Source organism: Cervus elaphus, chromosome 11 (genome assembly GCF_910594005.1).
Source record: "Cervus elaphus chromosome 11, mCerEla1.1, whole genome shotgun sequence".
In the NCBI taxonomy this organism is placed as follows: domain Eukaryota; kingdom Metazoa; phylum Chordata; class Mammalia; order Artiodactyla; family Cervidae; genus Cervus; species Cervus elaphus.
In genome coordinates, this window is record NC_057825.1 from 31,552,660 (window position 1) to 31,574,936 (window position 22,277).

General features: G+C 42.3%; 3 protein-coding genes across 5 annotated transcripts in view; 1 reads left to right on the forward strand and 2 right to left on the reverse strand.

The window, feature by feature from the left end:
* Positions 1 to 3,489: 3,489 nt before the first annotated feature.
* On the reverse strand, positions 3,490 to 7,609 carry PTRHD1 (peptidyl-tRNA hydrolase domain containing 1). Its single transcript, XM_043917325.1, has 2 exons — positions 7,346 to 7,609; positions 3,490 to 4,639 (listed from the first exon to the last, which is right to left on the reverse strand). Exons 1-2 carry the CDS (start codon positions 7,595 to 7,597, stop codon positions 4,469 to 4,471), a joined length of 423 nt encoding a protein of 140 aa, XP_043773260.1. The 5' UTR covers positions 7,598 to 7,609; the 3' UTR covers positions 3,490 to 4,468.
* CENPO (centromere protein O) lies at positions 7,575 to 21,622 on the forward strand. 3 transcript variants are annotated; one of them, XM_043917322.1, is made up of 8 exons: positions 7,575 to 7,884; positions 8,056 to 8,165; positions 9,417 to 9,574; positions 16,624 to 16,741; positions 17,433 to 17,692; positions 18,596 to 18,767; positions 19,503 to 19,666; positions 21,048 to 21,622. In XM_043917322.1, the coding sequence occupies exons 2-7, from the start codon at positions 8,120 to 8,122 to the stop codon at positions 19,637 to 19,639; spliced, it is 891 nt and encodes a 296-aa protein (XP_043773257.1). In that variant the 5' UTR covers positions 7,575 to 7,884; positions 8,056 to 8,119; the 3' UTR covers positions 19,640 to 19,666; positions 21,048 to 21,622. The 3 variants fall into 3 exon arrangements, with proteins under 3 accessions (XP_043773257.1, XP_043773259.1, XP_043773258.1); XM_043917324.1 differs by having other exon boundaries at positions 7,575 to 7,737; positions 21,048 to 21,186; XM_043917323.1 differs by having other exon boundaries at positions 7,575 to 7,721; positions 21,048 to 21,186.
* Positions 21,609 to 22,277, reverse strand: part of ADCY3 (adenylate cyclase 3) — an 82,600-nt gene continuing 81,931 nt past the window's right edge. The window contains exon 22 of the mRNA XM_043917321.1: positions 21,609 to 21,820. Coding sequence (XP_043773256.1) covers positions 21,638 to 21,820 — 183 coding nt within the window. The 3' untranslated portion in view covers positions 21,609 to 21,637. The remainder of the gene's footprint in view (positions 21,821 to 22,277) is intronic.

The following is a 22,277-nucleotide window of genomic DNA, read 5'->3' on the forward strand; positions in this document are numbered from 1 at the left end:
GGAACGATAACTGGAACCCAGGTGTCTTAACTAGGCCATCTCATACTAAATCATCATGCCAAAGTAGGGTTTATTCTAAGGACAGAGATGGTTCAATATTTGAGATCTTGCACTGCAATTCACCATGGTAACAATGAAAAAAAAAAAAAAGATCATCTCAGTAAATGAAAAAAAAGTGGTTGATTTTTTAAAAACACACATATATATGAATTTTTTTTAATTTGGCCTAGCAGTGGCAGAAAGGAGCATCCTTAATCTAAACAAAGGATCTGCTGAAACTTTCAACAAATCAACATACCTAACAGTGAAAGTTTAAAAGCTTTCCCTTTATAGTCAATGATAGCAAGTCAGAGATACCAATGCACACTGCTATTATTGTACTACAGGTCCTAGCACAGTGCAAGGTCTTGATCTGACATCTCCATAATGCAATAAATGAGGAAAAAAAAACATTGATTATAATGATTGCATTAAATTGCACACTAAATTGTGTGGTGATAGAGAGTGCTTTTGTGGGGTATTGTTTAAACTGGTCCTTAAATTTGAATTGATTGTTTAATTCCCATTAGGAATTTCTCACAGATAAGGAAACAGAGGCCAAATTGCACAGCCATTAAGTAGCAGGGTTCAGCTTTAATCTCAAGTCTTCTGGGATTGTCACCTGCCTTGCTCTTTCCATTTGTACCGTAAGGAAGTAACACCATATTTCTTATGGCTCAGTTTTCCTTTTGCCACCACATCATCAGTCTTGTGCCTAATTTCATACATCGTCCTTACTAATGTCCCAACTTTCCTCCCCATTCCAAGCAAATACATCTTGAACCTGTTGTCAGAACAGTGTTCCTCTTGGAGGAAGACTCATTAGCTCTTCTTCAGAATTACTTACATCCAGTGTTGGGGAGAAGGTGGAATGCCTTTTCCCCACTCCTCTCTTTATAGAGTGAGTTTAATAAACATAATGTTCATATGGAGTCTGCTGTTCCACCCCTTGCTCTTCCTCATGCAGGTTGAATGAATAGCCTAGTTGGTGGATGATTGCTTTTGGTCCATGTTTCTCATTTGGGTGGAACTAATCAAAGTTTGACAGATTGAATGTGGGGGATTTATTATTCTCTCTTTACTTCTTCCCTTGACCAGAAGCAGAAACTTTGGTATCTGCTTTCCCTTCAGACAGGAAAGTAGCAAGCCCATTCAGGGGTCACATAAAGCTCTATTGTCTAACCTATTGATAGTAAAAATGATATTTTTTTTTCTTCATCTGTTTTTTATCTTATTTCTCAAAAACCTAGGTTCAGAACTTGGGTGCCACTTTTTTGGCCCTTGAAAAGCCCCCAAAGCTAAAACTTAGGCATAGGCCAGCATTTAAGACCTTCCATATCTGGATCTCAAGGTAGAGTAGAAGCTGGGGCTGTGCTGACTTGACCTCAGAGGATGGCTAAAACTTGTGAGGCCAAGGTAGCCGAGGGCAGTGGTTTTCAGCCATTTTTCCACACTAACACCTTCTTGTCAGCAACAGTGGTTCACTCTTGCCACAGTTCTCAACCAGGAAACAGTACACACCCCTAGGGTGGCATCTCAGAATCTGTGGGGAAGATACGTTGATTAAACAACAATAAAAGGTGACTGTAATATGCCCCCGTGGGGGAGCCCTCTGCATTCTGCCAGCCCTGTGGGAAGCAATGACCTAGGCGCTGATCCTCAGCTGTACACGTTCACAAGCTGAATTTTGTCAGCTCCTCCACTGATAATTGATCCCTAGGGTACAGAGTCATACAGCTCACAGTCACAGGAGGCTGATTTATAATCTGGAATGTCATTTAACCAATTTAAAATGGAACATACAGCTCTTCCTAGCGCTCGAACTACTCATGACCCCTTTTCAAATCACTCTCAATTAGTATCTACATGGCTGAAAATCAAATGAGTAACTAGCTATAAGAGGTTAAGAGAAAACTGGACTGACGAAAGATCTGGTTTTCAACCCCAGTCCTGCCACTGACTTTGGTCTTGGGCAAGTCTAAGCCTTTCTGAATCAGTAACCTGAGACAAGACAGCCTGGATCACAAAATTGTCAAATTGATTAGCACTATGGAAGCAGTTTGTTCATAATCAGATGTTTTTTCACATGTAAGAAACTCACCAAAGCATAGATTCTTTTCAAGGACTTGCTGCCTATTCTAGGTCTAGCAACACAAGCTTGCTCCATTGGAGAAAAAATTCTTTTTTATTTGTAAACTTGGTGTGCAAGTTTACAAATACACTATATTACAGATATAGTGTAATTAGTACCAGATTCTTGCTCTCCATCCTGCCTCCTTCCTGTAAGCACATCATACACTATCATATGTGTTGACTTGAAATCACACATTCATCATACACATTTTAGGTTGGCTGCCTCTTGGGACCAGGCCGCTTCTAGATAATACCAGAGTTTCCAGTTCAGTAGGTCTGGGGTAGGGCCCCAGGATTTATATTTCTAACCAGTACCCAAATGATGCTGATCTAGGGACTACACTTTGAGAACCTCTGATCAAGTTCAGATGATAATAAGCTTAGCTGATTCTAGTAAGGAAAGCTGCTGCTTCCCTGCTACTGTATTCTCACTTGAGTGCCTGTCCTTTCTTCCCTTGGGAGCTGCTTTAGGCATTTGCCTGAGCTGTTATCTCCCAACTGTATAGACATTCATCTCTCTCTGACTGTATCACTGTCTTACTGCAGAATTTGAATTTTAAAAATATATAGATTTTTTAAAAATTCAGTATGATTTGGAAACATTTACCTAGTTGTCTTCAATGGAGGTAACAGGGAGTGGATGGCATCACTTCATAGAAAAGGAGTTAGTCAACCGGCTTACGTGATTGAAAGCTACTTGAGGGCTGTGTCTTACATTTTTATGCTCAGGTTCCGGCACTGAGTGCCCTGGCATTGTTCCACAGGATTTGTACACACTGACACATTTAATCCACACAGCACTCCTGTAAATCCCTGTTTTACAGATGAAGGGCCTAGGCTCAGGGAAGTTGAGTGATTTGCCCAAGTTCACACAGCTGAAATGTATGAAAGCCAGGATTTGGACCCAGGCTGTTTGACACTAGAGTCTGAGCTTTAACCACTATGTTATGCCATGTAATAAGGTGCTCAGAAAGTTTATTCACTGTTCTGGAAGACTAGATGCTTCCCACTTCATAGAAGAAAATTAAGTCAACAGGTGTTTCTTCCACTATAAACTTACATATATTCATACTTTACCCCACTCCCTCTCTTCTAGTCTCAAAAAAGTTTTCTCCCTCTCTCCCTGTTCAAGGCCAGTCCTCCATTATGCCCCTGACCCTGCCTATATTATATAAACATTCAGAGATGGGTGCTATCATTTGTGGCTGGGTTAGACTTTGTGAAGGTGGTAGCACTTGAGCCAGAAACAGCTTACATCCAGAGGCAGGCAAGGGAGGAGAAGAGTCCTAACATTCGACTCCCAGGCAGAGACTGGAGGGCAGCAACTGGAGTGTCTTTATTGATACATCAAGTTTGAATAAGGGAATTGAAGAGTCACCTAAAAAGTTAGTTAGGAAATATAACCACGGAGGGCCTGAGGGCTGAGCTAAGGAATCCTGACTTTATTCCATGGGCAAGTAGGACCCTATACTGACGAGGGTGCTCAGTGATCCTACATAAACCTGGTGGCAGAACATCTGCTACCTTGTAACCAGGATACAGTAGGTGAGCAGACCAGTGGGACACCCACAAGGAAAATGAGAGCCCGACTCAGGGCCGTGGCACTGGAAGCTATACGAAAATAGATGTGGTACTTGGAATAAATTTTATATCTTTGAAGTTGGAATATATCTTTCAGTTAATTGTATGTCTCAACTGGAGCATTTCTCCTTTCTTAACAACAGGTAAAAATCACTGTGTATCTTAAATCTGATGGTGTCCTAGATTCAACGATTATGAGACCTGAAAATGAATAAGAGACAAGGACTTTAAAGGCTAAGTTTTAAACCTGGGTGATTGAAAGAACTATATTAATTCTAACAAAAAAGTAAGGGCATTTCCTTGACCCTATACAGAAGTCTAACCAAATCTTCTATTTGAGCAAAGACCCATAGATGATAATGCTACTCACCTACCTTCCCCATCTGAACTTATTAATTAAAAGTAAGAGGAAATACTTATTAATGACAACTTTAATATGAACATGTGTTTGACCTTCAAGAAACTGTCATAATTTAGGGATTCCCTGGCAGTCCAGTGGTTAGAATTCTGCACTGTCAAGAGTGTAGGTTCAATCCCTGGTTGGGTAACTAAGATCCCACAAGCCATGCGGCATGGCCAAGAAAAAAAAAACTACCATAATTTAAAAGGTAGAGGGAATTGTCATTGAAAGGAGTACACGGTGCTTAGGGATGGACGGCATGCAGTTTCTGGACACAGCTGATACTCAAACATACAAAGCAATGGATAATGTCAGTCATTTGAACAATCGGAATTTCTTCAAATACTGGCTCACTTCTTCCTTGGGGTAGGGACGGAGTGCGATGCAAGTGGGGATGTTCTCTGGCTGCTCCATCCACAGTTTGTGGTCAATGTTCTTCTGTTGCAGCGTCTCTGCCAGCAACTTTAAGGTGGTCTCATCCGGGGCCTAAAAGGAGCAGAACACAGACTGAAAAGCCCACTTAGGAAGTGACAAAAAGCAAAAGCAAAAAAAAAAAAGTATGAAGGGGGACTCCTCTTAACTGAAAGTGCAGGAACAGCTCTACCAAAGAAGGCGCTGTAGAGAATGTCTCCAGAAGCAACAGCTTCATCGCTCCATTTACCATTCACTCTCTGAAGGGGTGGGAGTGGGGTGAGGTTTCATATTCCTGTGTATAAAATGGAGTTTTTTCTCTCCCCTCCTGAGATGCTGAGGGAATGCGCTGTCAGTAATTATGCTCTATGCATTTCCTAGTTCTGGTGCCTAAACAGCCATCACTAATCCCACAGCCAGCTCTGACATGAAGAGTTGACTACTGGAAGGCTTTCTAAAATCACATCACTTCCACCTCCCTCCTACTTCCACCCTAGTCCACAAAAACCAAGAAGGATTTTCTTACTGCTGGGATAGTTCTCCCTTGCTAACTCAATGGTGGGCAAATGATTCTCCAGTGTCCTTCTGAAATTGTTTCTCATCATCTTTATCACCCATGCTGAATCCCATTATAGGAAATAGTAAAGCTATCACTCAGAAAATAAAGATCACTAGTGTGTTAAGTTGCATAAGGTATACATATGTGTGTGTGTGTGTGTGTGTATATATATATATATAGCCTAGAAAGGCAGAAGTCACTAAGATAATTAGAGGATTGCTACTCTTAATCTATTGAGTCCTTTGGGCATACTGAAGATGAATGCATTGACTTCCCTTCCTTCCTTCTTCAGCAACAGGAGCAGCATAGTAAAGCTAGAGTGAGTTCAAACCCTTGCTATACCACTTACTGGGCTTCCCTGGTGGCTCAGATGGTAAAGAATCTGCCTGCAATGCAGGATACCTGGGTTTGATCCCTGGGTTGAGAAGATCCCCTGGAGAAGGGAATGGCTACCCACTCCAGTATTCTTGCCCAGAGAATTCCATGGACTGAGGAACCTGGGGGCTACAGTCCACGGGGTCACAAAGAGCTGGACACAACTGAGTGACGAACACTTTAACTTTGCATCACTTACTGGTTGTGTGATCTCTGATAAGTTGTGTGGCTTAACTGAACCTTTGTTTCCCCCCTGTAAAATGGGATGGTAATGCTTCCTAGAAGTAATGAGATTCAGTGAAATCAGGCTCAGATCTGTGTCTGGCACACAGTGAGCACTCAGTAACTGGAGTTTATTGTCTTATATCTTATTGGCCTTTATGGCTACGGGAGCACCTTTATTTAATCAGTGGTGACTCCTAAGTCCCTTTCTTGAGTCACAGCTAAGGAGTCACTTAATCTCTGAGCTTCAGATGTCTCATCTGAGAAAAGGGGTTAATATTTTTATCTGCTAAAAGCAAGAGAGGGAGATGTCCAAACCACATGATTTCTTGAAGTCTTCCTATAAAAGTCCTATAAAAAGAATCCAAAGGAAAGGCTATGTTTCTTTTCTGCCTTACAGATTCTCAGGACTTCTCCCTGCAGGTTACTATTTGATGTTTCAACACTCAACAGCAAGTTTTCTCTTGAAAAATAATGCTTTTGCCAGCTAGCCAAGAAGGAATTACCCCAACCCTCCACCTCAGTTATTAAGATAAATTTTATGAGAAGAAAGCTGCTTTCAAATGAAAGCAATCATTTTTTCATTATAAAATATGTGCTTAATGTAGAAAAGTAAAAAGAGAGAGAAGCATTATTAAAAAAACAAAATTCCACTATTTAATACTTGGATGTATTTAGTTTTTCCTATCATAATCTGGATCATTTTATATGTAGAATATAGTTCAACGAGCACCACGTCATGAGCACTCTTCCACGCCAGCTAAATGTACTTCAAAAACACGACTTAGGCTAGTTTCATAATAATACATTATCAGGGTCGAAGTTTAGCCAAATCATCGTATTGGAAATTTAATGATTTCCACATTTTTTACTATTATAAAACGCTCCTGACTATCTTTGTGCAATGCTCTTTGGATGCATCTTGTTGTTTTCTTAAGATACATTTCTAGAGGCAGAATTGACAGAAGGTAAGGGTAAGATCTGTTTGGCCATCTGTAAAAAGAACCTTACCTCTGATGCTAGGTTCAAATCACACTAGGGTTCACGTTTATTTTCAAATTTTGTGGTCAGACCCAGGTAAATGCTTCAGTTTGATTTCACTTACAGTAAGGAACCCTGAGTCCCTACGCTTCTGGATCGGTTTTTCGGAGAGGGATAAGGACTGTACTTTTCAGCACAGCCATTAAAAGGGCCAGCCCAGCGCTCAGGTAGAAAGGCGGGTAGAAAGCCCTCCGCCATCACAGGAATCTCTTTAAGAGGGACGCAGGTGAGACCCGAGCGGTGTGGAAAGCATTTATAACCGGCCGGGCGTCCACTCTTCACACCGTCAGGCCCCGCCCCGTCTAGGTAAGGCTCGCCGGGCAGTAGCTCAAGCCCCAGAACCGTTTCGAAAACTTGTAAGTTAAACGCCACCCCCCCCACCCCAACCACACACACACACACACACGCCACACACACTCCATCACACACACACGCCACACCCACTCCATGAAGTTAGGCGCCCCGCTCCCCCCCCACCCCCCACATGCCACAACCACTCCATGATGTTAGGCTCCGGGACTCAAAACTACACCCACCTCCGGCCCAACGTCCTCAAGGTCCCACCCCTCTGCCTAGTGCCTCACCTCAAGGACCACCTTGCGCATGCGCTCTAGCTCCCGGAGGTAAGCGGCTGTGTGCGGGTGGTCGCGGTGAAGGTGCAAGGCCGCGGTGGCTGCGTGACAGGCCTGTGCGACCACTGCGCCCGCTGGCCAGGAGAACGGAGCCTGTGATAGATCCTTTCGTAACACCAAGTACTGTACCAGGATCTGCGGCTCTCCGCCAGAGGCCGCCATCTTCCTGTTCAACTGAAAGGCCGGGCCTACCCCGCGGTGCATGCTGGGATCAGGGAGGGGCCCTGAGCGCTGCCATGTTTTTGTACGGCAGGAGCGCAAAGCACGCTGGGACCGCTTGGTTTGGTTTTGAAGCCGAGGATGGCGGGAATTCTTGACCCTGGCTAGAGTGAGCAGGAGAGGCGGTAAAGGGAAAGACAGACCCAGTGGCGGACCGGGCTCTGATCAGGGTGGAAGGTTGAGCGGCCTCTTAACAGTCCCTTCCGTGTGCGAGGAAACCCAGAGAGGGGATCCAGAGGCGTGGCGCCGCGGTAGCGCGCAGGGACCGGGAGGTAGACACCGACTTGGACCCGGGGATGGGCCGGGCGGGTCAGGGAAGGGGCGTCCTAGCGAACACCCTTGGGGTGTCGGGGCTCAGGGGTGCGTGTCTGCGTTGTGTGGGCCGACCCTGTGGGTTTGTCGTGAGTGTGAGTACATTCCTGCCATTTTCTTTTGCCCACAAGGATAACTCAATTACTGGTGCCTGGACAACTTCTCTAGGAAGGCCTTTGAAAATCTGAGGAGGAGATGGAGCTGGCAAATACTTTAAAACAAGACGGCGAGTCTCGCGGAGGTATTCAAAGGTTCACATTTAACTACTGCTCCTCAAAATAATTCTCAGGCTGAAAGCCCGTTTCTCCTCTAACCCGAAGTTTGGGAGCAGGATGGTGAACGAAACTAACATGGAAGAGCAGCTGAGATCACTGGAGCAAGAAAAATGACTTTTATTTATTCCTAAGCTCTTTTCCCTTTGTCGACCAGTAGGTTGCATGCAGTAGTATGCTAAATGTTTTTGTATTCAGAGTTGCAGTTCTAGCCAGTGAGCCTTCTTTTCTTCTCAGAACTTTTGGGGGGCCATTTCCCGCATTACTCCCGTGGAAGGGGCCATGCCAGGCAGTGACCGGTGTTGGTTAGACCTGGGTTTGAGTCTGGCTGTGTCATTATAAATATTGTGGGCTTGGGCAAGTTATTTTACCTTTCTCTGCCTTGATTGCTTCATCTGAAAAATGGAGGAAATAATAGCACTGTGATGGTGGTTGTGGAACTTAGATAAGTAATTGTTTTAATGCTTTTTCATTGAAGCATTTAGCAGATGCATAATGTATAGGAGATATAAATGCTTTAATTCTTACGCTTTGCAAGTAAAGGATCTAGTGCAAGTGTCTTAATATGTAGGAAATGTTCGCAGATGCTTCATTGCTAGAGTTGATTAGCATTTTAAAACTAGGACCTCAACTATATTGGTCTTTAGTCTCTTGGAAACTGAGATTGCCCGAGTTTCTATCCATTGGTGAGCTTGTTTTCCTGTCTAATACCCAGTAATATTGGTGGACAGTTCCTCTGAGTGTGTGCCTTTATAGTTCTATGCTCCTGATACTTTTCAGGGCTTCAGAATACTCACTCAAGTCTATGGATGTCTAAATCCAAACAGTTATGCATTACCACTTTGGGAAAACGTGTATGAAACTCAATTAAAAAAAACTTTTTCTGACCCTGTTTTCCTCTGGGTCACTATTATCACAGATAACTGAGATTAGCTATATTTAGATGATTCCCCTTTTGAACAGTGGCCTAGTAAGGAACCACGTGTATGTCAGTGTTCTGCCTAAGAGGTTGCTGACCATTGACTTTTTTTTTTTTTTGACCATTGACTTCTGTTGTCAGCTCCTCTTGTCTTATAAATTGTTGGCAATTGTTGTCTACAATTTAACCGACCACAAAGTTCTGGGGAAAGGGTCACCATCTGTTCTTCCCTGAAGTGCTTCCTGTTCCTGGAGTTAGAAATCCTTAGGTTTGTTTGAAAGTTCCTTTTTACTTCCCTCAGGTGTTTTAGCTCACTTGGAAAGACTAGAGACTCAAGTGAGCAAACCCCATAAAAACTTGGAAGAGCCACAGGATGCACAGGCTCTTGAAGCCAGGATTCATGAACTGGAACGTCTACGAGATAACCTGAGGGCTGAAGTGAAACAGCGTCAAGCCAGAGTGAGTAGAAGTGTGATCGATACTGGCAGGCTTTCCTGGAGTGTAAAAACCTAACATGATCTGGGATGAGCAAATCTGAATAATATGTTTTACCTGTGGTCTTAACTGGAGCAGTTTCAGTCCTTGATTCCTCAAGTGATCACACCTATAGAGTCAGCTGATATCAATATCATCTAACAGTTGGCAGGCCTTACTGATGGGCCAGGTGAATTCATAATAGTCTCTTAACCTGCTCTCATGGACATGAGCCTCTTACCTCAGTTTCAGCCAGACTTGAGTCATTAGTACTTTTGTCATTAATACCATCTTTCTAGAATCATCTTTCACCCAACTTGAAACTTCACAGTAAACTTTGACTCTTCCCTCTTTTAAGGCTTCTCTCTAGCCCAGATCCAGTTAGTAAAACCTGTCAAATTCTTTAGATTGTCTTTGTGCCCCCCTCCTCCACCTCCTTCTTACCGTAGCTTGTAGATTATACACATGGTTCTTAATATTTACCAGGTGATTTAGATGGTAGGGTTATTGTAGTAGTCTGCTAGTTGGTTCTCTTCTAATATTTATATTTTCCAATAAATTTTGCACAGCCAAGAAAATGTTCATAAAATACTACATTTTTCATTAAATTACAAGTTTTCTTGCTCATTGTCAACAACTGTCCTCAGCCTTCCTTCTTTTTCTTCTCTCTCTTGTCTCCATTTCTTCTCTTCCTCCTTCTGTTTCTTTTTTTTAGTAAAGAAAAAATCTGTATCCATTATTAATATAGATAGATAAATATGTGTATATAGTGCACAAATCTAAAGATCCTTTTATAGAGATGAGCACACTCTGGTAAGTACCATACAAATCAAGGTGTAGACTATTACCAGTACCTGAGAAGTCTCCCTCCTCCATCCTCCTAGTCATTTCCTTCAAGGTAACACTATTCTAGTTTCTGTTACCATACCCTGGTTTTACTTGTTTCTGAGCTTTATGTAAATGAAAAAAGTATGAACTCTGTTCTCTCTGTCTTCTTTTGTGGATTGATTTCTCTGTGAGATTCATCCACTTTGGTGCATGCTGTGGTCCTTCTTAGGGACTGAACAGCAACAATGTATGTACTTATTTTATTTGGTTGTCTTGAATCTTTTAGTTGTGGCATATGAGATCTTGTTCCCTGAGCAGGAATCGAACCCAGGACCCCTGTATTGAGAGCACGGAGTCTTGGCCACTAGACGGCTAGAGAAGTCCCCTGGTCATTCCTTTTTATTGCTATATAATTATTCCATTTTAGAAAATATCCCACAATTTATTTACTGATTGAACTGTTGGTGACATTTACATTATTTGGGTTTTTTCACTTTGGGGGTACTAAGAATAATGCAGTATTCTTGTTGCTATCTTTTGATGTAAAAATACGTACTTTTCTGTTGAATTGCTGGATCACAGGGTACAAGGATTATCTTTAGTAAATACTGTCAAACAGAATTTGAGACTGATTGTATTAATTTTACATTACCAGCAACAGTATATAGCGTTTCCGTTGTTTTGCATCTTTACCAATACTTGATACTGTCAGTTTTAAAAAATTATCATTCTAGTGAGAGTGTAATAGTAAGTCACTGTGAATTAATTTGAGTTCTTTTTATTAATGATTTTAAGTACCTTTTTTGGACACTTGAAAGTCTTCTTTTGTGAAATGAACTTTTCAGAACTTTTGCAGAATTTTTATTGGGTCATATATCTCTTATTAAATTGTAGAATTTTTTACACATTTTGGTTAGAAGTACCTTGTTGTGTATCTGTATTCCAAATCTTCTTTTAAAGACTAACTTGCCTTTTCACTCTCCAGTGACATCTTGTGTTGAGGAGAAAGTCTTCATTTTAATGAGGTTTGATTTAAGAATCTAACTTCATGTTTCCTTTGAATAAATATCTGCCTAACTTAAGAACATGAAGATGTTCTCTGTTACTTTCTGAAAGTTTTTATTTTACTTTTTACTTTCAGAAATACCGTCCCTCTGGAATTGATGTTTGTGTAACACGGTGTGAAATAGAAGTCATACTACTACTTTTTTAAAAGCATTATTTATTTATTTTGCTGTGCCAGGTCTTAGTTAATGGCACTCTGGATCTGTAGTTGTGGCATATGAGATCTAGTTCCTGACCAGAGATCAAACCCAGGCCCCCTGCATTGGGAGTGCCCAGGCCTAGCCACTGGACTATGAGGGAAATCCCTGAAGGTCACACTTTGTTGTTTTCTTCCATATGGGTATGTAGTTCATTCAGTACCACTGCTTGAAGGTCACTCTTTCCCCATTGTATTGTAGTGGATCTTTGGGTCCACTGCGGGCCCATCTTTGAATTGTTCTGTTCCATTGGTCTGTTGGTCTTTGTGCTGGTACCAGAGGTTTATTACTGAAAAGTTTTGATTCCTATAGTTTAGGTCTTACTCTTCAGAATTATCTTGGCCATTCTTGGCCCTTCAAATTTCCCATAAATTTGGGAATTGGCTGTCAGTTTCCAAAAAGAAACCTCCTTTAATTCACTAAATCTATACATCCATTTGGAAAGAGTTGAAATCTTTATAGTATTGTGCCTTCCAGTTATTGTACATGGCATATATCTTCTAGTTTCTTGGGATGAATACATAATTGTTTTTTAAATCTTTTTTTTTCTTCTGTATGTGTTTAAAGTTATAAATTTCTCTCTAAGCATACTATCTTAATCTACCTGGGCCACAATAACAAAAATACGTAAACTAGATGGCTCATAAGCAACAAATATTTATTTTTCACAGTTGTAGATGCTGGGAAGTCTAGGATTATGACACTGGCAAGTTTAGTGTCTGAGGACTTATTACCTCTTTTTAAAAGAATATTTTATTTTTGGCTGCACTTGGTCCTTGTTGGTGCAGTGCACAGACTTGTGGTGACTTCTTTTCTAGTTATGGCACACAGGCTCCAGAGCATGGGCTTTGGTAGTTGTGGTACTTGGGCTTAGTTGCTCTGCGGCATGTGGGATCTACCCAGACCAGGGATTGAACATGCATCCCCTGCATTGGCAGGCGTATTCTTAACCTTTGGGCCACCAGGGGAGTCCCCCTTACTACCTCTTTGATTGTGGTCTTCTCATTGTAACATCACATGGCGCAAGGGGCAAGCTAGTTCTTTGGCATCTCATTTATAAGGACACTAATTCCAGACACTGTAAGGACACTAATGAAGGCTCTCCAGTTATGACCTAATCACCTCCGAAAGGCCCCACCTCCAAATAACATCACATTGGGCATTAGATTTCAGCATGAAGTTTGAGGGACACAAATATTCATAGCACATGGCTTTAGCTATATCTTGCAAGTTTTGATATGTTTTCATTATCATTTCAATTCAAAATATTTTTGATTTCCATTGTGATATCTCCTTTGTCCCATGGGTTTAAGAAGTATACTAAGTAATATCTAAAAATTGGATTTGTTAGTAATTTTTTTAGTTATTGATTTGTAGCTTAATTCCATTGTGATTGAAGAATATGACCCAGCATGTGGTGAATTTTGATAAATGTTCCATGTTCATTAAATGTGGATTTTACATTTTGGGGTACTGTATTCTCGCTATATATCAAATAGACCAAATGTGTTCATCATGATGTTCATTTCTTCACTATTTTACTTGTCAGCTTATTAGTTACTGGGGTATATGTGTTGATCTGCCACTATGATTGTGGATTTGTACATTTTTTTCCCCTTTCATTCAGTTTTGCTGTGTAGTAAGTAACTGTTAGTCGCTCAGTCGTGCCCGACTCTTTGCGACCCCATGACTGCAGCCCCCAAGGCTTCTGTGTCCATGAGATTTTCCAGGCAAGGATACTGGAGTGGGTTAGCCATTTTCTTCTCCAGGGGAATCTTCCCAACCCAGGGATCGAACCCAGGTCTTCTGTACTGCAGGCAGAGTCTTTACCGAGTGAGCTACAAGGGAAGCCCTGCTGTGCAGTAGGTACAGACAAATTTAGGATTGTTTTATCTTCCTGGTTAGTAAGCCTTTTATTTTTATGCAGCAACCTTTTATCATTATCAGCTATCCCTGATAGCTCAGTTGGTAAAGAATCTGCCTGCAATGCAGGAGACTCTGGTTTGATTCCTGGGTCAGGAAGATCTGCTGGAGAAGGGATATGCTGCCTACTCCAGTATTCTTAGGCTTCCCTGGCGGCTCAGCTGGTAAAGAATCTGCCTGCAATGCGGGAGACCTGGGTTCGATCCCTGGGTTGGGAAGATCCTCTGGAAAAGGGAAAGGCTCCCACTCTAGTATTCGGACCTGGAGAATTCCATGGACTTGTATAGTCCATGGGGTTGCAGAGTCAGACATGACTGAGCGACTTTGACTTTATCATTATGCAATATTCCCTTTTATTTTAGTTAAACTTCTTGCCTTAAAACCAACTTTGCCAAGTATAACTTCAACAGTTCTTATTTTTGTAAGTAGCATATAGTTAGTTTTAATCCAGCCTGGCTGTCTTTGTCTTTTAATTATTTAGTCCATGAACTTTTAATGATTCCTAACATATCTAGAAGAACTTCCCTGTAGCTCACACGGTAAAGAATCTGCCTGCAATATAGGAGATTAGGGTTTGATCCCTGGGTCAGGAAGATCCTCTGGAGAAGGGAACGGCAATCCACTCCAGTGTTCTTGCCTGGAGAATCCCATGGACAGAGAAGCCTGGTGGGCTGCAGTCCATGGGGTCGCAAAGAGTTGGACACGACTGAGCGACTAAAGGATATAACGCAATATATCTAGATCTCCGTCTATCATGTTACTATTTTATTTGTTCTTTGTTTCTCTTCTTGCTACTTTTTGGATATTATTCCACTTCTCCATTAGCTTGTTAATTATATGACTTTTAGCATTTTTTTTAGTGATTATCCTTGAGAAAACAGGCTTGTTTTTCTTACTAGAATATACTTTAGTGTAGTACCTTTACCACTTCATAGATAATTATAGAACCTAACATCTTTTCTTTCCCACACATACAACCTTTCATGTTATTATTGTCGTGTGTAAATTCTACATGTATTAAACTCTATGAAACACTTCATTGTACAGTCACTCTGCCTATAAAGTTATATACCTATTTACCCTTTTCCGTGCTCTCTAGTACTGCATTTCCATATTTTCATCTGGGATTATTTTCCTTCAGTTTAAGTAGCTCCGTTTGGTACCATTGTCAGTGTTGGTTTGCTGAAAATGAAAATTCTCTATTTTTGTCTGTCTGAAAGCACCCTTATTTCACTATGTTTTTCATGTTTAAATGGATATTTTTGCTGGGTATTCAAATTATAGGTTGAAATTTATTTTCTTTCATACTTTAAATACATTTTTTCATTGTCTTCTGGTTCCGTGGTTTCTTTCAGATGTCAGTCTTCCTGTTTGAATATAATGTGTCTTTTTTCCTCTGGCTGCCTTTAAGATTCTGCCCTTGGGTTTTAGCAGTCTCACATCATCATGTGGCCGGGATTGATTTTCTCTCTTTATCCTGCTTTGTGTCACAGCACTCCGTAATCACTTGCAGTTTTCATTTGTTTGGAAAATTTGCCCGGGATCTCTTCAAGTAATGTATCTGTCTTGTTCTTTTTCTTTATTTCTGGGGCTTCCATGTGTGGAGTTTTTGTTTTTACTGTGAGCTCTCTTATATCTTTACTCTGCTTTAATCTAGCTATGAAAATATACCTATTTTCCACTTTTCTTATGTGTCCGGTCAGCTTTTAAACCCGTTGAATTCCTGATTTCTGTAACTGTATTTTTTGGATTCAGGATTTTCATCTGATTCTTTTTAATAGATTCCAGCCCTTTGGTATGAATTTTCCATCCTTTAATCTGTGTTAATGACTATGTCTGATAATAACTCAAATAGCTGAATCCCCTCAGATCTGCTTCTGTTGTCTTCTTTTTCCTTCTGGTTTTCAGCCATCTGTTCCTCTTTCCTAATATGCTTGGTAATTTTTCTTTTTAATTCAGTGATGTGTAGTGTTTGAAAAAAATAGGGATTCTGAACTATGCTGTCTTCTTCCAGAAAGAATTTCAGTTTTTTTCTGACAGGCAGATAGTGTATGGGCACATCACTGTCAACCAGCTGAGGTCATCTGTTTCTGGTTTGCCCTCATTTGAAGGGTGTAGTCCTTTGTGGAGGCCTTAATTGAAAGCTTGGGTGTGCTAGGACAGATGTGTTAAGATTCATCTTCTTTGGCAGGCCCTGACCTCCACAATCTGCTTAGCTTTTTGATTTTCAGCAGCGTCTTTCTGTTACGCCTGGAGGCATGCAGCCTGTTGGGTTCCCATTTCTATATCTTGGCCCATAAGAAGTCTGCTCTGGTAACCTCAATCTCCAGTTTCTGTTGCCCTGGCACTGTGAGACTGCTGCAGAATCTAGCCTGCAGCTTTCTATTTGGCCTGTATGCTGTGTGATAAAAATCAACAAGACTATGAGGGGGAAAACCCAACTAACTTCCACATTTATCTTTAGTCTTCAGTCTAGCTAATTTGGTGGTTCTCTGATGCCTTCGGGCCATTTTCTGTTTGTTTACTTGCATGATTGCTCATTTCTTTTTGGTATTTCATCAGCTTGTGTAGTTGTCTTAGAAGGAGTTAGTTTGATAGCATCTACTGGGTTGTAGCTCACAGTGTGCGACTTATAATCAGTATTTCTCATCCTGGCACTTGAAAGTCTGCACAGTCTGACCCAACTTTCCCAGCTTTGCCTCTTTACAGCTGTTTCTGCTTACCCTAGGCTTTCCTTACCTCTTTTTCTTTCTCCTCTCACAAGACTCTATACTGTAGCCAAATGCATTGTTCTTCAGGCTGGCACAGTTTCTACTTCTGATTCCTGGTACTGTATATAACCCACAAGATTCTTCCTCTACTGTGAATTCATAGCACCAGCTGGCTGGCCACAGTAGCATTTCTTGATTCATAACATAATAAAAAAAAAATACTCTGCATTTACATTTTTCCCACGTAGGTGAGGGCATGGGACTTTTATTACGCCTCTGTACCCAGATTGATCTGCTACATGTCTTGCAGGTTAAAGCATCTACTGCCAGTGTCGAACCTGACCAAACATTAGAGATTAGTGAGCAAGAAATTTTGGAGAGAAAACAGGAAAACGTGAAAGCCATTCTGCAGGCATATCGTTTTACAGGTATAATATTTTTCTGACCTGTTTCAGTCTGAGTCTCCTCTCTAGTGAGATAGTTTGCAAGATGTGTTATTAGTTCTGGACCTATTTCATTAACACTGAATTTTGCCCCCCACCCCCCGACATACACATGCAGAACTGGCATGCTCTTCACAGGCAGCTTTACCTGCAAAGTTGGCCCCTGTGCAGCAGTGATTGGTTGGTGACTGGCTTAGACTGCTCACTGTAGTGATTCACCACGTGCTAAGCTGTGTGCTAGAGCTTCCTGTACAGCTGGTCTGCCTGATGCCACTGTTCAGACAGTTTAAACCCCTCAAGTCTCTGTTTCACCATTAAAATGAGGACTGACTTACCTATTATCTGCATCATAAGAAGATTGTGAGAAGACCTGGGGACTACCGTAAGTTACTTGACACTCAGGAAAAAAGGAGCCATAGGTAAATGGAAAATTTCAAAATCTCTTCTTCAATAATTTGTTACTTAGAATGTTTTTTTTTCCCCCCACCATTCTGTGGTTTTAAGAACACAGATTCAAAGTAAGTCAAAGTCAGAAGAAAGAGTCTAGACATTCGTTCAGTGAGCATTTGAGCGTATGGTGTGTGTACTAGGCAGAGCTGAGGGGCGTGGGATGCACAGATGAACAGGATACTGCCTTTGCCTCACGTCCCTTAAGGCACTGTCTTACTTGTCCCAGGGATCAGCGGGAAGCTGACCAGCCGAGGAGTCTGTGTCTGCATTAGCACTGCTTTCGAGGGGAACCTGCTGGATTCCTACTTTGTGGACCTTGTCATGGAGAAACCACTTTGGATACATCACCATTCGGTTCCAGTCTTCATTCCGCTAGAAGAGATATCTGCAAAATACCTACAGACTAATACTCAGCACTTCCTGTTTGTTCTCTGCGAATACCTAAATGCTTACTCGGGGAGGAAGTACCAGGCAGATCGACTTCAGGTATCTGTGGTCTTAGATACCTGATCCAGATAGACTTGAAAGAAAGGGACGTGTTCTTTTGTACTTTAGAGTGCTTCATAATTCCAAGCCAGAAGTTTGACTGTTGTCGTCCTAATGCTCATTTCTTATTTACACACAAGCTATTTTCCACCTCCTCTTCTGTTGAAACTCTGCATGGTGTTGAGCATGGGTACTGGTGAAGGGATTATTTACTCATGCATGGTGATTCTCAGGCTTTTATACTTGACCCTTCCTTCCTCTCAAAGTGGTAGGGTACAGTTGCTTTATTTTTAATTCAGTGGAGGTCCAGTAGATGACGTGCTGTGTTCCAGGTATCTTTGCTGAGCCTTGGGGCTAAGTGCAAAGCAGAATAATGGTTTCTGAAAATGCCATAGAGGAATGCTGTCCATCTTTGCCTAAGCTCAGGCTTGCATTCTTAGGGTTGTAACTGAGCTAGGGTTGCAGTTAAAAGGGGGAGGGGGGGAGGAAATGAATGCAAGCAGGGAATAAGTGACTCTTACAAGCTTAGCATTTCTCTGTGCATTTGGAATGACCGAAACTTCTGCTTATCAGCTAGATACTGACATGTGAATGTAGACATGAAGCATTTCAGCCAAACATGTGACGTCCCCTGAGTTCTTAGCAGAAATAGTGTCTCCCCAGCCTCTGGCCATTGACTTAGTGCTTCCTACAGGCCTTCTAGGCTGCTACCAACTCTTAATTATCTTCAATCTCTATCATTTGTCCTTTTTTCAGGCCTTTCTCTATCCTTCATTTATTTCTGAGATTTAATTAATGGGCCCTGTTTTTGGTAGACATGTTTGATGCATCATAACCACTTACTGCCTTTGGAGCTGTAATTGTCATATACTTTGTGTCTCTTTTGATCCCCATCCCCATTAGAGTGACTTTGCAGCCTTCCTTGTGGGGCCCTTGCAGAGGAACTCATTATGCAACTTGCTGTCATTTACTTACAAAGTGAAGCTGGAAGGTCAGTCCTTCCCCTTTTGTGCTAGACTGCTGTATAAGGACCTCACAACAACCCTTCCAACTGACGTCACTGTTACTTCTCAAGGTAAGAGGAAGGATGCCTCCAGGAAGAAATTACAATATGCTCTGTGTTATTCACATGATTGAAACAGAGTGAAATAGTGAGATTGTATCAGCTCGTCCTGTTGAGATACTATTTTCTGTTTCCATACTGTGAACCGAAAAATACAGTCAGTAAGATACCAAGAATATCTGCCCTATTTCTGCCAGTTTTTCCTCTCCTCTTTGTTAAGTAGTAAACATAATTATCCAACTTTTTCTTTCTCCTTTGCTCAGTCCACCGCCACCAGAGTTCTTTCAGCTTATGATTTGTTTTCATTGGAAACCCCTCTTAGACAGCTGATGAGGTTGCATCATAGAGTCGCTGTGGTGGCGAAAGTCTAGACTTGCTTCACTGTGAAACCAAGTAGATGTGACAAGTCAGCATACCCTTAGCTCTGCAGAGACCGGTCTCTGAATGGGAATTTTTCAGGGATGGCTGAGACTTCTGTTGTTAAACGTTACATAATGGACAGTAACGAGAAAAAGGATAAAATGTTTTTAGGAGGCAGGTTTCACATCATAGGATTTAGATTTCTTTGGGCAGAGTCTTAAGTTTCTGGTCTCAAAATTTCATTGGACCAATAAGGGGCAAGCCTCTCTCAGCTCCAGACCAAAAACGAAAAAAAGCTCCATGGGTCCCAAATATTAGTGCTCTAGATTCTGATTCCTTCAGTTGCGCTAAGTGAGATTGACAGATCCTGTCTTTTTTGTTTTTCAGAGATGGAAGCATTACCCAGTACGTGGGAAGAACAGCGAGCAGACCATGAAAACCTGTTTTTTACGAAGCCCCTACATCAGGTGTTTACTTCATTTGCAAGAAAAGGAGAAAAGCTGGATATAAGTCTGCTGTCCTAGAATATTTTCTTTGGGAACACATCAGAAGTGAGTAAATGAGTACTGACCACACTTGCGGGCAAGGTCCTGGGAACTGAAAACTGTTGAAAGGCTCAGACTCCTCTCCTGGGGACCGTCCCTGGAGTGAAAACAGACACCCACTTTATCAGGATGGTCAGGGGCAAGTTTGGGTCTATTGACCCCGGCATTTTTGGATAGGTCTCCAAAATTGCCTGGTCACCTGCTCCAGTGCTCAAAATCATCTCTTCTTTTTGAGATATTAATCGTACGTTTTAGCTGAAAATGAGATTTTTTTACAGAAGGCATTTTGTGAGAGAGGGAGTATTACCATTTAATTGAAGAGTTATTATGTAGCTTTTATGAAACCTCCAGCTAACTTTGTCTCATTTTCTTATTTGTGACTTTTGAGAAGAAAGTTCTTAGAACTCTCAGGGTTCGTGATATGAATCATATAATTAAGAAGGGAAGGGTGGTTAATCTTTGGTTTGGAGTGGAATATTCTCGGCCCCTGCTTTACAAAGAATGTGGTGTGAGTACTAGGGATAGAGTAATTGGGGTTGCATGTATCTAATGTCGTTTCCTAAAACAAGTTGGGAGAGCACTGAATATATTGAGTCAGCTCATGATCAGAAGTCTACTCATACCTTGATCATTGCAAAGGAAGTGGACCCCTCTCCTTTATCTCTTCCCTTTTCTGTAAGCTCCAGGCCCTGGCCATGCAATTGTTTTCATCCTCTCCTAGTCCAGTTAGTGAAGCACCTCTGCACATAACCATGGCCTCCACTCTGCTGGCTTTTTTTGTTCCTTGCCTTGGGAGTATGTGCAGGGCCAGTGCATGGATGTGAAAACCTGTCACTTGCCAGGTCACAAATAGGAGTCATCACTACCCTTACTGTCCAAAACCCTGAGCTGCATTCTGGCCTCACTCTAAAATGGTCCTGACCTAGAGCTGATGGCCAAGCAGCAACCTGCAGGTGTGGGTGCCACAGGTACCTCTGGGAGGAGCACAGGGGGATGGTCGAGCCAGCTTGGACCACCATCTAGAAGGAAGCAGCCTAAGGATGAGAGGGAGGTTGTAGTTTAAGTTCTTGCCTTCCAGGCACATGAGGACCAATGTGGGAGAGAGCAAAGCACTTCTCAGATGAGGGCTGTTAACAGAATTGGCACAAATGATCATATTCAAGTTGAATAAAGCTTTTAATAAAACAGTCTTGTTCTTTATCAATACCTGTAAATTCTCTCTTTAAGCAGTAGCAAAGGCGACTGTAGCAAGAGCTCAAAAGGCAAGGCAATATTGGAGTGTTTTCTTAACAGAAAGTTAAAAATATAAATGTAGAAGATCTGTTTATATATTTTTTCTTTCAGAAATAAAGTCCCTTTCCCTCCCTCCCTCCCTCCCTCCCACCAGGTAAAAGGAAATATTGCACTTTCTGCTCCCATGACTAAGGTGACGGGTTCCAGAAGAACCTTTCAAGATTATCAGGACAAGGGCCATTTCACCTAACTCGGACCACAGACAAGCAGGTCTTCAGAGTGAAAAGCACTGCTTCCGGGTTCTAGCTGGGGAGCGAGTGGTGGCCAGCGGGCGGCCCTCATCTGAAGCAGAGCTGCTCCACCCGTGCTCCCAGCCAGGCACGGGGGCAGCAGCCTTGTTCCTCCTCTGGCAGCCCTTTCTACTCACAGTGGCCGTGGCCTCTCTGGGTGGAAGAGGGCTGGTAAGACCTAGGGCTCTGGAAGGAACGTTCCGGTACTATGACTCTGAGCCCTACTCTGGGGAAGCTAGAGGCACACTGAGGAATAGTATGGCCACCCTCAGAGCTCGCACATCCATGGACAGATGAAGGCTGAAGGAGATTTCTTAAACCTAAAGTCTATGTGAGTGTGCACTTCAACAGCCTGGGTTGTTGGGACTTGGTCACATGTCCTTTCCCGAGGCCTTTCTTTGAGTCCCAGAAATGAACTCCCTCCCATTTGGGTTCTCGTAGAGCTGGAGGCCGTTTAGGAGTTGTCTACTACCTGGTGAGGCAGTGTGATTGAGGCGCCATTGGGGAAGGTGGCCAGCTTGTCTCGGCCCTTCAAGAAGAAGGTTAGCAGTTCCCCCTTCCCTTTCACAAAGATGGGCCCTCTCCTCACGAAGCGGAAGCCATACTCTCGAAGGATGACTTGGGTTTCTTCCACCACCTACAGAGGAGAACCGAGAGCCTGGGATTAGAGAGTGAGCCTGGGCTGAGGGGCTTGGCGGCACCCAGCACAGTTCCCACACTCAGGCCTGCAGGGCTCTCCTCCTGTCCCCTTCAGCCTGGGTACAGATGGCGGTGGGTTGGGGGTGGAGAGAAGGTTTGCCTAGTCCTCCTCTCTCCCACAGGTAGCCTTCCTGCCTGCTCTCTCAGGAGGTCAGCCATAGGTCACCTTGTTTGGCAACTTGTATCTTGCTTTTCTGTCCTCTTTGCCTTTTTTGTGGAGCTTTCCTGCCAGATCCCAGTGACAAAGATCACGTGGTGTTGAGGGGAGCACTTGGAGGCCCAAAATGTCATGTAGTTCACATCAAGAGGCAGGATGTTCTTACCCAAAACTTAAACGTACATTTTGCAAATAGAGTTGAAATATTTCCTCCCTTCTACTGAGGCAGCTCTTCCCA

Bases quoted from the DNA above. Each gene is read 5' to 3' on its own strand.
- CENPO (XM_043917322.1), top strand. From the start codon at position 8,120: ATGGAGCTGGCAAATACTTTAAAACAAGACGGCGAGTCTCGCGGAG. The intron at 16,742-17,432 runs GTATAATATTTT...TACTTGTCCCAG, and splicing joins GCAGGCATATCGTTTTACAG to GGATCAGCGGGAAGCTGACC. The intron at 18,768-19,502 runs GTAAGAGGAAGG...TTTGTTTTTCAG, and splicing joins CGTCACTGTTACTTCTCAAG to AGATGGAAGCATTACCCAGT.
- PTRHD1 (XM_043917325.1), bottom strand. From the start codon at position 7,597: ATGCACCGCGGGGTAGGCCCGGCCTTTCAGTTGAACAGGAAGATGGCG. The intron at 4,640-7,345 runs GTGAGGCACTAG...TGCTCCTTTTAG, and splicing joins TGCGCAAGGTGGTCCTTGAG to GCCCCGGATGAGACCACCTT.